We start from the raw sequence: 15,266 nt of genomic DNA on the forward strand, positions 1-15,266 counted from the left end.
TTCAGAGATCACAAACCAGGCCCAGATGATCATGAATCACAGCTTAGAAGCCACAAATGGTTCTTAAGCCCCTTCAGAATAATGGCATTCGCCAACAGGCTCCTTTGAGGTGGTTCACATCTTCCAGCCTTCTTCTGAAGCCAAGAGGCACTGGGCTGAAGGAGCAGAGCTGCTCTGCAGTGCCGGGCCTGGGCGCTAAAGGGGCGATACGGCACGCTGTCTTCTGAAGGACCCAGAGGCTTCCTCCAGGATTTTACCTCTCCAGACCAATTCTGACGTTCTAAGTCTCACAATATTGCTTCTAAATTATAACAATATAGCATTGTAAATGCAAAGCCGGGCATCATGATAATTGCTTGTGACTTACACTCCTGACCAGCGCTGAGCATTTGTGTAGAGGCTTCAATTATCATTTGTGCATCTTTGTTCTGTGTCCATAAACGTCCCAGGGCTCCGTAAGGCTGGAAGCTGAAGTTACAGGATCAAAGAAACTGTAGAGCCTGGGTCTGGTGAGAAAGGCTGCCCCTGCCCAAAAGAGTGCCCAGTCTGGTGAAAGGACACAGATGTCAGGCAGGCACAAAATGAAGAAATGGCACCAGCATCAGCGGCTGCCTCTGGCGTGTCCATCACCAGCTGCTCCCTTCAAGCAGATCAGTGCTGGAGGAGAGCTGCCCCAAGCACCTGTGGGGCTGCCTTCAGCTTGGGTTTCTTCTTCTGTAGCATCTCTGAGCGTTTCCTATGGAAAATACAGCATAGCATGGGAACCTCAGCTGGCTTTTCACAGGAAAGCCAAGTTTCTTGCTAAGGGAGGTGTGAAGTTATGAGCCAGGGGCCTCCAGAAGCTCAGAAAAGAGGAAGAAATGAAGAAAAGAGGATCCTGGCAGGGTTGAATGAGGATAAGAAGGAAAAGCGTACTGCAGGCAGCAGCCATGGGCTTTGGCAGACACTTCCTTGTGTAGAGGGGGGGAAAATTAAAAAAAAAAGTTAAAAGCTGCTTGGGAAAGGAGGTTCAGCAGTGGCTTATTTAATCTCCATTACCAGAGCAAAAGGACCACTCCTCACATCCCTGATGGGCTGAAGACAGTGCTTTCACTGCAACGCACCGTGCTCTCACAACCAGGCTAACAACGTACCAGGCATCAAAAATAATATCACATTTATTAGGGAAGCAATTCAAGTGCAAAGCTCACCGAGGGACACGGGGAGCTGACTACTTGGAGAAATCAAAGGGAAACCCTTGATTGAAAGGAAATGTTTAGCCACTGTGTTCAAAGGCTGCCTAAATCAAAGACAAAATCCTTCTTTAATCAAGGCCATTGACCAAAGCTGAAAGCACACCGAGCCACAGCGCTCTTTTCATGGCAGGGCCGCCGGCACTGATGCTCTCAGACCCTGGTGTCTTTTCCCCAAAGCCTCATAGCCACTTCCTCCTGCTGCTGGCCAGGACAGCGGCTCGTGGTATTCAAACCAAAGCACGCTTCTGGAGGGACAATAAGCAGAAGCCATCAGCTAAGGCCCAGAGCACCTTAATTCAGCTGCCTTCAACTTTCAGCTTCTGTCTTTGAGCTTAAGTGGTCATTAAGAAGCGGAGCAAGTGTTAATCGGGCCTTGTCTAACCTCAGCCCAACCCAAGGGTCAACAGCAGGTAGCTGAATTTTGGCAGTGGTGTTCAACCAACATTTGTTAGCTCTGGGGAGCTTTCACTCGGGAGGTGTGTGGCACACTGACACACAGGAGGGTCCAGGAGCATTGCTTACCCACACCAGAGAGCAGATAGGAACAGTCAACAGGATGATAAATGCAACTTTATTGCAGCTACAGCAACCAGAGTTAACAGTAGATGCTGGCAGGGGAAGAGCTCATCATGAATGTAATCCAAATTTATAAATGAACTTTTGAAAGAACATGCCATGAGCCTCACAGTGCTGCATGGCAGTGAGGTTTCAAGGAAGAGCCATCTCTGGAAACAGAAGCAGCATTTCCAACCTCGACCAAGATTTTCTCTCTCTTTTTTGACATGTTCAGGATCAGAGTCCAGCAATAGAAACACTGTCACCAGCTCTAACCCACATCCGCTACTTTTTCTTTTTCCTCCCAAAATCTCATTTCTATCAGCCTGTGGGAAAAAAAAAAAAAAAACATTCTCCTCATTTTAAATTTTCTCCGTGGCTAATGGGAAGAAGAAATGTTGTCAGAAATGAAAGCTTCATTTCATAGTTTTCATTACTTTTCCCTTCCTTTCTGCATCTTTCTATTTTTATCTTTTTTTCATAGCCAGTTTTTCCCACATTGCTAAGAGGCGGAGAGGTTTCTGCTGGAAAAGCCTCATCTCCTCTAATTGTCTGAAACAGTGCAGTGAGATAGACCTAAGAGCTTCGGCCACTTCTAGCTACATATTTCACTGAAATCAGAAACATAACAGTGCTTTCCGGGGCCATGGGCCGGGGAGCAAGCCACATATCAATAGTGGTTAGCTCTGCCAGCGTAACCCATGGGATTAGCTACAAATGCCAAATGTTGCTGGGGCTGCAATGGAAGTTATTCGCAATTTTTGTTTGATTGTTTGTTTATCTACTGCATTCCAAAGCAATGGAAAGTAGTACAAAAACCTGACAGAAACTTTGACATATGTTTTCAAGAAATTAAGAAGGAATGTAAGAAATGTGAAAATATTCTGCATTTCAGGCCTCCACGGAGAGCAGCCTAAAAAAAGCTCCCGGTCTTGGGGACATTGGGTTAGTTAAGGACCACAGAGGGGACAGGATGTTGCTCGTCTGCTGGCTTTTGAGAGCTTTCATGGAAAGCATTGGCTTGCTCAGCCAGGTCAGGAACCTCTCCAAGGATGGGGACTGCACTCTTTGGCCTCCCAGCAGTACTTGTCCACCCTCGTAGTGGATTTTTTTCATTGCACACAGTTGGGATGAGCCTTCCTGCAACTTGTCTCCGTCACCTCCCATCCTTTTTCAATGCAGCTCCATCTTCTCCCAGTGCCCTGATCAATTCTTCACTCGCTTATAGGCAAAGTCCAGCCCCGGATGAGGCACACGTGGACCTTGGGAGCAGGGGCAGAGCTGGGCTGTGCTATGAAGGTCAGATTAGACCAGATCATCCTCCAGGAGTCCGTGACCCTGAGAGGAAGGAGTATGCCAAATCCTTGCGTATCCTTCAGCTGCGAGGAAGAAGGAGTGGGCAGGGAGGCTGCTTTATTTTGGAGAAAAATGGAGTCCCTTGCTGAGGAGATTGAAAACCGTGTTCATCCAATTATTGACCGCAGCACTTAATCGCTCTGCCCTGGATCGCCCTGGCAGCCACAGGGGCACTGGAGGTGGGAGGCAGAAAGGGTTTAATAAAGAAGCAATTTTATAAAGGAATTCTTTGATTTAGGCATTTGCTGTAGGAGTGGGAAAATGATGTTTTTTTCTCCAATAATGACAGTGAAAGCAAAAAGAGCAGAGCTCGGTGTTGTAGCTTCTGGGCAACCAACCCCACATGCTCCCATGTCCCGTGGAGACCCCATACAGGGCTGAGGAGAAGCAAGGGGGAGAGAAAACCCTGCTGGGAGCCCCAGCCCCTGCACTGCCCCTCACGTGGGATTGCTGCAGGGCAGACAGTCCCTGCAGGGACAAGTTCTGCAAGGGCCAGTGCCCTGAGACCACTGCCGTGACCAGAGGTATTCCCACCAGCCACATGCCCTCACCCAGAAAGCCACAGCAGATTTCTTGGCTTGGTGTCCCTGCAGCGGTGGGACAGGACAGGCAAATGGGCCAGGAGCTGGGCTGGGAGCTTGCCACCACGCCAGGGAGTCGTGCAGCTGCAGCCCAGCCAATTTCAGCCAGTAATCTGTGCAAACACGTCGCCTGTCCCCAGCACATTCATCCTCCTCAGGAAGCGTTTGATTGGCATTCAGGCACAGCCTCTTCTGAACAACCCAAGCTATGATTTATGCGATGCTTTTGTTTTCAGACACTGTTGTCAGCAATACCCATCCTCAGGCGAAGCCGCCGATGCCTGCAGATTTCCAAAGGTCGTTATCGTGGCCGCGCTGCCCTTGTTGAAGGGTAACAAACAGAAGCTTTGGTAAAAGTAGGAATGATCATTTGTTAATTCTCGCCTGTGGCTATGCTCAGCCTCCTCCCCTTAAACCAAAGGCCCCAGGGACAACATTTCATTCCAGGAAAAAGGAGAAAACAAATTGATATACTGTCCTGGGCTCCAAAGAGTCTCCTACAGCTGGAGAAAATAAGTGATATTTTCACACCAGCTAGTCAGACATTTCCTTTTCCTAAACTGTCAGAGTGCTCAGTATCTGCCATGCACCCAGAGCAACAAAATAGTTTTGACAGCATTAATGGCAAAGAATCCAAGACAGAATCACTATGGATTAAACAGTGGCCAAATTATGTGTTTGCTTGTGTTTATTTCTGTGGGAAATCTGTGTTTCAGCTGCAGCTCCTGGATACAAGAACAGCTGATCCCTGCACAGCGGCCAGCCCTCACCTTCCTGATGCAAAATGATTTGCTTTGCCTCCAGCGCCCAAGTGGATCCAGCTGCATCATTGCCCTTCCTCCAGGTGACCTCCAGGCCTCCCCACGGGCACCAAGGACACACACAGATTTCCTCCTCCCCTACGTGGGCTTGCCACTCCACGAGGCCTGTTCATCTGCCCTGTCTGCACAGACTACTTTCAAAGCCATCTCAGATACCATAGGCAAGGCCCTGGGTAAACCTGCAAGCTCTGGGCCTGGCAAAGCAAGCAGATAGCACAGCTTTAGGAATTTGGACCCAAGAGAGCTTTGATAATCTTGGGAAGCATCTCTTGTAACACTCCTGGGCTTCCCATTTGCCTTTCTCCAACCTCCACTTCTCCCACCCCAAGCGCTGCCATTGCAGGGCAGCAGCAAGCCTCCTGCCTGCCCTGTTAACACAGCGAGGACTGAGGATCCTTCCGCAGGTCCCCAAAGGACGTTTTGCCTCCATGCCTCTGAAGGAAGGCCACCACGACCTCCCCTAAGCAACCAAAGCCCTGGGATGCCACCAGCACAGGGCCATGGTGCGGGGTCTGGGCTGTGCAGCCACTGCTTGGTGGCAGGGGTTGGGATGGGACTGCGGGGCCGCTCCTTGGCCACTGTCCCCAGCAGATGAGCCCCCAGACAGCCCCAGCACCACCAGTACAAGTGTGCCGTATCGCCCGTTTAGCACCCAGCACCCAGGCCCTGGCACTGCAGAGCAGCTCTGCTCCTTCAGCCCAGTGCCGCTTGGCTTCAGAAGAGGGCTGGAAGATGTGAACCACCTCAAAGGAGCCTGTTGGCGAATGCCATTATTCTGAAGGGGCTTAAGAACCATTTGTGGCTTCTAAGCTGTGATTCATGATCATCTGGGCCTGGTTTGTGATCTCTGAATGCTTTTGACTGGTGACTCTGTTGCAATTTCCCCGGGGCGCTGGTGGTTTTTCTCAGTATATCAAACCTTAAAAAAAAAAAAAAAAAAAAAAAGCAAGCACATTCCAGCCCTGGTGCAACAAGTGCTTCTCCAGCCTGTCACGGCCGGGCATTTCACGCCGCACCATGAACGGGGTTCTGCATTAGCTTCGGAGCCTGCAGGTCCTCGCCATCTCCCCACGACGGGCGCCGAGCTCGGCGAGTCGCACAGCAGGCGGGGGGAGCCGCCTGACTCATGTTTCTCTGCTCCTCCGGCTGCTGTGTTGGGAGGAACAGGCTGCTCTGACAAGGTGGCACATCACGAGAAAGCCCACACTGCTGAAGACATCTCCCTGCTCCCTCTCCCAGGAGCACCCAGCGCAGTGGCGGTTCACAGCTCTTTTTCATTCCTCTCCACTCAAAAAAAAAAAAAAATAAAGCCCCGAGCGTTTCTGTTTCCTGAGGGATGTAGAATATGTCAATCAGGAGAGAGGTGAAATCCCACAAAATGTGAAATCCCACATCTCGAAGGCATCTCACCGACACACAGGTGCCAGGAGAGGCGTTTGGGAAGGGAGGGCAACTGCTAACAGAGAACCCGCATTAAAGCCCTCACGTGCTGCTGTTTGGCTGCAGCAGTGCTAGCAGCCCGTGCTGTTCTTTTGGCAGAGGCAACTGCCCCTAAATTGGTTGGTTTGGCTCAATTTGCTGGGGAATAATAAAGTTCAGTTGGTTGTGTTGTGTAATCTGGAGTTCCTTCAACCTGTTTCGGTGTTAAAGTGCTTGATCTCGTACAGCTCTTGGAGGTGGCACAGACGTGAAATTAAGTCACTGCAAACCAAACAGGAGCCTAAAAGAGGCGGATGAGGAGAGAAGTGTCCAGGAGGCAGGGGGAGGTCAGCAGATGGTCTCTGCTTCGGTGCCCCTGACTTGCAGAGGAAGGAAAGACGAAAACCACAGCATTATACACACTTGAAAAGTCCCAGGAGCCAACAGTTCCCATCTGCGGAGCAGCTTTCGTAAACACTGAGGATTTACCCACCAAACTCAAGTTTGGAGATGTGCCTGGATGTTTCCAAGGAATCTGAGGTAAGACGTTTCTGTTTCTGGACAATCAAAACTATCACATTTCCTGGCTAGAGTGAGGCTCTCTAAACTAGAAAATGTGCAAATATGTTTTACCATGAGTGGGCACATCCCAAACAAGGGTAATCAGAGAAACTCTTTTCAGCACTGCTCTATTTACATGTGTTACAGATTGAAAAGAAAAATCTTATCCCCAGTTGGCCTGGCATATAACCATAAACGCCTTGGCTAAGTCCTCTTCCAGCTTTGGGAAGCGAGACCAAAGCACCTCGTGGCACCATCTGCTTTATTCACCTGCCAGGTGTGTTGGAGGAGCGATGGGGTCAGTGCTGGACCAAGATGAACCTCCTTCTGTTGTTAAAAGTGACCGATTCCTCCCTCCCTTGCTCCTCAGAGGGTGATGCTGCCATGGGGATCTTTGTCCTGGGCACACTAAAGGGCTCCTGCTTGCTCACAGAGACCACAAGCACCCAGCCCAGCTGCTCACAGCTGGCTCAGGAGGTCATACCTAAAGCCAGCTTTACGCTCTGAGTTAATGAAATGAGAGAGGCTGTTAAGAGCCTCGTGTTGCTGGTTGCCCCAGGGAGAGCAGTGGGAAGCCCAGGTGAAAGCAGGGAAAGTCTCCAACCCCACATAAACAGCCTCCCAAGGGACATTTCTGGCAGGGGAAAGCATCCTCCAGAGCCACGTTTGGACGGGGTCTCCCCTGGACAGTGGAGCAGCTGCCAACGTGAGCTGAGATTTCTGTCTCACAAACAGCTCCTTGAATTGCTCTTGGCATTGACTTTTTCTGTTCAGCTAATTAAAAATCTGTCTTTGAGTCATAAGCCCCCATTAGTAATAATTTGCTTTGCACTTCTCCAGTGATTTATGGCTGAGATATCAAAGTGCTTTAGAAACATTAATTAATCCTTCTAATACCCAGGGGACTGATCCGCTCTCCACAGTGCACTATTGGCGGAGTAAATGTAGGAAATCCCCAGGGCTTACTCCAACATGCAGGCAGGGAGATGGGCAGCATCTGACCCAACGAGCTCATTTCGGCTGCCTGCCTGCCATCGGGGAGACGTGCAGGCGAAATAACAGCACTCAGCGTGCAGCCACAGTGAGCCCAAGGCACATCCAGGCTCTCTGCCCTCCGGCAGCGGTTCCTGCTGCTGCCTCCATCTGTCCGGGTGGGAAGGGGAACTGTGGCACCCCAGAGCCCCACGAGTGGCAGTGGCAGGGTCATTAATCAAATCTGCTCTACTCCTGCTGATGGGATCGAGCTCACTGATGCATTCCCCTTGCCAACCTGCCCGTTTCTACATCCTGCCTCTTGTCCAAAATCACTTTTTCCCCGTTTTGCAGTGCGGACCCGAGGCTGTCTGCCACCAGCCCCACCAGCGATAAGGATGGGGACCTCCATGGCGAGTGCTGAGGCTTTCAGCCCTGTGCGCACCGGTGCGCCATTTGCCGCCTGGCCTTGTCCCTGTGTGTCAAACGTCGCCGCAAGACTCCGGGGTGGAGCTGGCCACGGAGGGTGGTGCCAGAGATGGGGAAAGTTATAAAGGTCCAGGCATGGGCTGCTGGAGGTGGGATCTCAGGGAGCTGGAGACGTGTCCTGTTTCCCCTTTGCTGTCTCCAGTCAAGTATCACCTTGACCATGAAGGCAATCGGTGTTTTCCTGCTCCTCTTCCTGGCACTCTGCTTCTACCAAGGTGAGTACAACGTTTTGCTTCGGAGCCGTTTCCTCTCCTTGCTAAAACCCCCACATCTGCCACACGGGGAGGCAGGGCTGGGAACAGGCCAGCTGCTGCTGGGACCTTGCTCCAGCCCTGGGCAGGGAATGGGAGCGCTCCCCGGGGCTTGCTGCAATGGCCAACGGGCACCGAACCGGCGGTCTGCGAGCAAGACTGATGGAAAGGCTCTAAAAGGGTGCCTGGCTCCCAAAACGAACAGACCTGCTGGGCTGACACTTTTCCTTCAGGACCGGAATGTGTCTGGGAGCTGGTGGTTTCTAGGAAAGTGCCGTTCTTTTAGAGGGAATAGGTGCTGTTCTGGTTTTAAAAAAAGCAAAGCCAAGACGACAGGAAACAGATCTATAGAAGGGAAAATGCAGATCTCGTTCCCAAAGTCAACATTTAAGCCAACTGTGTTTTCAAAATCCCATATGGTGCAGAGGGATGAGAACACGAGCTGTTGCTGCTCTTCAGGTCCCGCTCACCAGGGATTTCTGCATTAGAGGGTTCATTCCCAATGCTTCTGAAGCAAGTCCCCCGTCATCCTATTTACTGTGCTGCAGTTGCCATTGCAGAGCGGTCTGAGCATAAAATATGGCTTCCTTTTAGATGAGCTAAGCACATAGTGAGACTCAGCTCCTGGGACTAGGTGCTAGTCCAAAGTAAAACCCCTGAAACACCAAACAGCGCAGACATCAGGTCCTCAGCAGCAAACGGTCTCACTGCAGCCCCAGTGCTATTGGGCCGCACTGGCTGGTAATGTAGATGTCGCCTAAATCCTCTAAGTAAGTGACTGCTGGATCTACAGGCAACCTTCTCTGTATTGCTTTTTGCCAGAAAAGATCAGGCTGAAAACACCCCCCCCAACATGTTCCACCCATGTCATCCCAGCCCAGGGCCAGTATTTCCATGGAGAAGCCCACCACAGTCACAGCTCGCTCCCACCAGCTTTGGTGTGAGACCTCAGGGTCTACTTACTTCTCCTTCTGGTAGAGTACTTCAGCAACTTTTGTTCTGCTGCCTTGTGGTACCACTGGCACCAGAAAAATCCCCCTGGATTTACTCCAGGAGCATGCCAGCACCAGCAGGGGTTTCTCAGCTACCCACGAACAAGTTATAAGAGATAACAACAGCCACCTTTGCTCCCTGGCAGCTGGAACAAACACCACGGAAAGTTGTTAGACATGCATCTGGCCTTGACAGGGAGTTGCACCATCGTGCTCTTTCTGCCAGGGGAAAGAGGCAGATGCAGCAGGGACCCAGCAGCAAAACAGGAGATGATGGGAGGTATTTATTTGGTGGGCCTTTGAAAGCACAAAGTGAAGATGAACGCTCCTCAGGCTGAAACATCTTTTGTGAAAGATGCCAGCCTGCCTGAAGAAGGGTGCTGAGGTGTCTTCTCTCTCTCTCCACATTTTCTCTAGGAGATGCTGAGCCAGACGGCGCTGCTGACCAAGGAACAGAGGTGAAGGCTCCCATTTCTGTGTAGCACGAGGGTACACCCAGCTGAGGGGAGAGAGCACTGCCCCGTGTACCGGGGAGCCACACTTGCTAAATGCAATGAAGTAATGTGAGCTGCTGGGTTGGCAGCACATGCTGGTGCCTGGGAAACTCCTTCTACCTGCTGTGCCACAGTAAAATCCCAGTGATGGTGTTGGTTTCCCACTGCACTTCCCCCACACTCCGTGGAGGAAAACTTAATGAAGAGCTGAACGTTGCTGTTACCTTCCAAGAAGATCACAGCTCCCGTTTCTCTACAGCTTGTAATGTGACGGCAGGCATCCCTGTGGCCAAGGGTAATAAAAACTGGGGGGAACCTGGTCAAACACTGCCCATGGAGCATTACTTGCTCAGTATTGTCATTCCCTTGGGAGTGCCAGGTGAAGTTCAGCTGGCCAAGGAATGGTGACATGGTCCCAGTGTTTCTGAGAGTTCACAGCAGAGTGCTGAGCAAGCTGGAATGGGAAACCAAGATACACAAATCATGCACAACCCTGTGAATGCAAAGCTCTTTTGGTAAGCTGAAAGCATGTTTAATAATTTCAGCATTATCTTTTTCCGTCTCCAGGCAGATTGTGGCAACTACGACTTAAGGAAAGGTTGTACAAAAATGTTTGACCCCATCTGTGGCACGGATGATGTCCTATACAGCAACGAGTGCTTGCTGTGCAGTCAGAACCTGTGAGTATCGGGACGGACCCCCTGCAAAGTCCAAGAACCCCACAGATGAGGGTACCACATGTGCCTGGGATTTCCTAGAAAGCAAGCTGCTAGCACGCAGCTGGCTGGGGCGTGGGCAGTCAGCCCAGCACATCTGGCACACATCTGGCCTCCTGCGGAGATGCTGCTCCCGCTGCTCTGATCATGCGGGCTCTGGCTGCGTTTGAGGGCCGTGGGGTGATCCTCACAGCACACGCGCTGCAGCCCCATCTGCCCACACACGGGGACCAAACGGCCAAAATCTCCCCACACCTGCAGCAGCGATGGCTTCGGCGGCGCTGGCGGGTGTCCAGGAGCTCAGACAAATGGCAAAACCCCCGAAGTCTGCCCAGATCTAGCGTGCAGGCAGGAAAATACTTTTTCGGCTGAGCTCAGACATGTGGTGGCTGAGGAAAAACTCTGTTTTTTCACACCAGCAGTTTACAGCTGAGCTCTGCTTTCTGTCTTCTCCGCATATGAAAGGTTACAATTTGCTCTGGTTATTTTTAAGAAGCCTTTATTTAATCTGTGCTGGTGCTAGATTGCACTGACAGCAGAAGACCAGGTCCAATAGCAAGTGAAGTGTCTGGCAGGACTTACTTTGTTTCATCTGGCTCGGGCCCCATGTAATTCGGAGTGTATTTATACATTGTAAGTGCTCCATGTCAGACGAGTGAAGGAACTACCTCCAACTCGATGCTACTAGGTGTTGGAAAATCCCTGTTGGGAAGACTGAGTCTTGTCTGTGACCCGGTGCCCCAGTCTCTGGGGCTAAGGGAGCTTCACCCTTGACTTTCCCTGCTGGAGGCAGGGTTTTGGGGCCATGATCACACACTCATTTGCCACCCGCAGACATGCCTTTAACAGGAGCTCAAATTCCAGCTTTTCTGTCCCTGGATGAGTGGAGCTGTGGAGCCAAATTCTGCTTTTAGGAGCATTTCCTCCCAGCTAGCTCTACAGTAACAAGGAGCAGAGTCCAGACCACCGAAGAAAAGAGCCTGGATGAGACTTGTTGGTCTGGCTAGCCCCTCTTTCCGTCACTAACCCGAGCTCCAGCCCCATACCCTGCTCCTTCCATGCTCTTTTACACTGAAGAGCCAAAGAAGCAGCAATCGGGCAGAGAGGTGCTGAGCAGGATCCCCTGAACGAAGGCGCCACAGTTAATGACCTGGCGCGGCGGTAATGACCGTGCTGGAAGCCAGCAGCCCAGCACCAGCTGCCGGCTGCGCTGTGCAGCAGATGGGGGTGGGAGGTTCGTCAGACACAACATCGTTAGGGCTTTGGCCGGGAACCAGGAGCGGGGGAACGAGAGCAAGGAAGGCTTCGAAGCCCGGCACACAGGGAGCAAAGCGGCGTTGAGGACACTGCATCCTCCCGGTGCTGAGCCTGGCTTCGAAGGGGATGGAGACCTCGGGGATCAAGGGAGGGAAAGTGTGGGGTGAGAAAATGAGAACAGCTGAGCTAGCGGTGTATCCACAGAGGGAAGGGACAGGGGAGCAGCTGGTGCTGGTGCTCCTGCTTTAAAAATTAACAGTCCCCTCTCCTTCAAACTCCTCTTTGTGCAAGCTCCCAGCAGCTGCCGCTGGAAATGAGCTGCCCCTCTGGCTCTAGGCACCAGGCTCTGCAGCTGCCCTGTGAAGATCCCAAGCAAAGAAGCTGTGGGGTTAGGACCAACAGCCATTCGGTGCATGCAACCGGCCTGACAGCAGCTGGAGGGCTGCAAGGAGCCCGGGGATATCTACAGCGAGAGCAGCTGGCAGGCCTCTGTGCACCAGTGCCTCACCCGTCGCCTGTGGTCAGTCCACTGGCTGCAGCGTTTCTTTCCAAATTGCAAAAAGCTTGAAAATCACTTTAACAGCATTTCGCTATGCACCTCAGAAACGGGTGGATCTCTCCCAATAGGACAACATAATGATTCTGCACGAAAACAGAAAAAAAACAGAGTAATAAGGTCCGCTACTGGGCAAAAATAATAACAGCAATTTTTTGCAGATTCCTTTTTAATATTTTCCTCACCTTTGATGCAGAAGCAGTCAGCAAGGGAAGCTGGGAGCAGGCCTAAGCCCAAGCAAGACACAATGACAGGCATTTGTCTGCAAACCCCCCCCCCCCACAAAGTCGTAACCTTTATCATCCGCAGCCAGGCAGGCATCAGAGGTGCCTAACATCTGTCCTTACAGCAAAAAGGTGAATTATTCTGCCAGGAGGTGGTAGGAAGTGCCAGCTCTTGAGCTTATTGGAATTAATTAACCTATGTCCATGGTAACCCTGAACTCCCTGTCAAAAACATGTGAGCTTTCCTACAACAGTGTGCAATGCTTAAATGATGACTTAGGCAGTATTTTCCTTCCTTTCTTCATCCCCTGAGCCAGACTCTGCTGTGTATCAGGCACCTGAAGGCATTTTTAACCTTTCTTCCAGGCAAAGACACACTAATGTGCGCATAAAGTACAGGGGAAAGTGCCAAAACCCGTCCCCACGCTCCAACCCCGCTCAAAACTAAAAGCGCAACCATGCTGGAAAAGATGTCACAAAGACGTCCCTCACCTCTACAAATTCCTAATAAACTGGAAGAACTGCAATGGCTTGCCCTGGGATTTCTCACACACACAGCACACCCCTTCCCCTGACATTTAAAATACCTTCCTGTAAAACGGTTTTGTTGTCGTTGGTTTGGGTTTTGTTGGGCTTTTTTTTGTTGTTCTTTTTTTTTTTGGGGGGGGGGATGTTCTTTTTTTTTTTTTTTTTTTTCTGTAACATCCTCAAAAAGCAAAAATTACCGCTGGAGCCCCAGGGAAAAGGCCAGGACATTCCCAAGGAGCGTTGGGCCGTGGCGCAGCAAGGCTCCCTATCGCATCCAAACTTCCGTTTTCCCTTCCTAAACTTCCAGCGGAGGAGATTTTAGCATTCTCATTAATTTCACTGACGTTTGCTGAAAACAAAGCAGTAAATCCTGTGCTCCAAGACCTTTGCCAGGAGCGAGGGTCCCAGAGGTCACCTCCACGCCGAGCTCCCCCCTGCCTCCTCCGCACAGGACCACCGGCTGGAGCCTTGCCCTGCAGGTCACAACCACGCAACGCCCCGGAAAACCCCCCAAAAAAGCTGCATTTTTTTCTATAAAACAAAAAAAAAAATAGGGGGGTGGGCGGGGGTGGGCTTTTTTTTGTTTTCCCTCCGGCGGCCTCGCCGAGCCTCGCACCCGCGGGAGGAGGTTCGGGCACTGGAGGCCGCTGTTGCTCCGCCAAGCAGCCGAGGCCGGGGCCGCGGGTGGAGGCCGGGGCAGCCCCGGGGGTGGCGGGGCGCGAGGCGAGCCCCCGGTGCGCGGAGGGAGGCCCGGTGGGGAGGCTGCCGGGGTGGAGGCCCGGCCTCCCTGCCTCCCCAGCCTTCACCCGGCACCGAGCCTCCCCCCCACACACACACAAAAAAAAAACAAACACAACCGCACCCCGACGAGGTGCCAGAAGCGAGGCGTGGGCTGGGGGTTGAAGCATCTCGGCGTCAGTCCCTCGAACTGGTTTTTGAGGAAATCGGACCGTTTGTTCGTGGCGGACCCTGGAGTCCGCTTCGGTTAGGAACATCTGCTCGAGTTCTCTTTGTGTTCCTTGAAGAAGCGGCTGATGCACAAAAAAAATTGTATGGTCGAGCCGAGTGGAAGCTCCGGTGCTCGCTCGAAATAAGAAATGAAACCGGCTGCAGCTGGGGAGGGGCAGCAGGGGGGGGGCAATGCGGGCTCCTCTTCCCAGAGCTGCCGTGGTCAAGGGAGAGATGAAAAATGACTCGCTGTGCCCCCACGTAAAATTAATGCACCGAAGGTGGCAGCCCCAAATGGGCTTAGGAGTGCAAACTGCCTCGACGTCTTGGCACAAAGGGTGTCCTGGAAGTGTGCCTCCTGCCGCTGGGATATTTCCAGTTCTGCTGCACTGTGAGAAACGGAGCAGGGTTTTTACCTGGAGGGGTCCCTGCAGCTGGGGCTGGCCAGAGGGGAGCTGAGCCTGCCCGTGGTCACTCGCCGTGCTTGGACTTCGTAGTGCAGCTAAACCCAACCCAGCTCCAGTCGTGTCCGGGCTGGTTCCTTCCACCCAGACTCCACTGGAGAGGTTACACAAAGGCCAGCTTACACCAAGCAAAATATATTTCCTGCCCATGGCTTTTCTGGGAAACATCACCCGGTATTAGCCAAGAGCAGCTCTTGATGAAGTGAGGTGCCGCCTGAGCTTGCAAACCAGGGGTCGTGGTGGCTAGATGGCCAAGCAGGGCTGCATCTCCCCAGGCACTGTTCTGAAATACGATTTCTGTTAAATGTCAGCCACTTCTGCGCAGCAGAATCCACGTCAGGCTTGAGATAACGGAAAGCAACAGCGGGTCAAGGGCCACCCAGCAGCTACCACACAGCAGGGCACATCAGGCAGGAGGGTCTGGTTCCTGCCTGCTTTCCAGTCTGGGTTGAAACAAACCTTTGCCAGGGTTTGCTGTTGATGCAGGAGCTCTTCAAAGTGGGGTCGCATTCTGCTTAGTGTTTTCAAAGCAGTCCAGCACTCCTGGGAGCTGCCAAGCCTTCAGAAGGTGTCACAGAGTGACAAAAACCAGACAGCCAGGGACAGACGGCCCAGGGCCAAAAAAAAAAAAAAAAAAAAAAAAACAGGTCTCTTTAAAACTGAGGCTTTTCTGCCAGCAAAAATTCTGGTGAAATTCAGCTGGAGGAAGCCCTCTCCATGTCACCTTCAACGATACCCCTGTCCAAGAGGGAATATTTATTCCCATTACTGATGGCATTTAACTTTATAACGTCGTAATAAACTTTGAGGTCAGGATTAGAAATGGACCAAGGAATTTTAATGACGT

The 15,266-nt window shown here is 51.7% G+C and overlaps 1 protein-coding gene across 1 annotated transcript; it reads left to right on the plus strand.

The window, feature by feature from the left end:
- The first annotated feature begins 7,705 nt into the window (after positions 1 to 7,705).
- On the plus strand, positions 7,706 to 13,114 carry LOC106032873 (pancreatic secretory trypsin inhibitor-like). The gene is made up of 4 exons (XM_013176078.3): positions 7,706 to 8,204; positions 9,650 to 9,690; positions 10,294 to 10,406; positions 12,846 to 13,114. Exons 1-4 carry the CDS (start codon positions 8,039 to 8,041, stop codon positions 12,925 to 12,927), a joined length of 402 nt encoding a protein of 133 aa, XP_013031532.1. The 5' UTR covers positions 7,706 to 8,038; the 3' UTR covers positions 12,928 to 13,114.
- Positions 13,115 to 15,266: the final 2,152 nt, after the last annotated feature.

This window comes from Anser cygnoides, chromosome 14 (genome assembly GCF_040182565.1).
Source record: "Anser cygnoides isolate HZ-2024a breed goose chromosome 14, Taihu_goose_T2T_genome, whole genome shotgun sequence".
Classification (NCBI taxonomy): domain Eukaryota; kingdom Metazoa; phylum Chordata; class Aves; order Anseriformes; family Anatidae; genus Anser; species Anser cygnoides.

What these genes read in the sequence shown, in the direction of transcription:
- LOC106032873 (XM_013176078.3), top strand. Translation starts at nt 8,039, where the DNA reads ATGGGGAAAGTTATAAAGGTCCAGGCATGGGCTGCTGGAGGTGGGATC. An exon ending in GGCACTCTGCTTCTACCAAG is followed by an intron (nt 8,205 to 9,649) that starts GTGAGTACAACG and finishes CATTTTCTCTAG; the next exon opens with GAGATGCTGAGCCAGACGGC. An exon ending in CTGCTGACCAAGGAACAGAG is followed by an intron (nt 9,691 to 10,293) that starts GTGAAGGCTCCC and finishes TTCCGTCTCCAG; the next exon opens with GCAGATTGTGGCAACTACGA.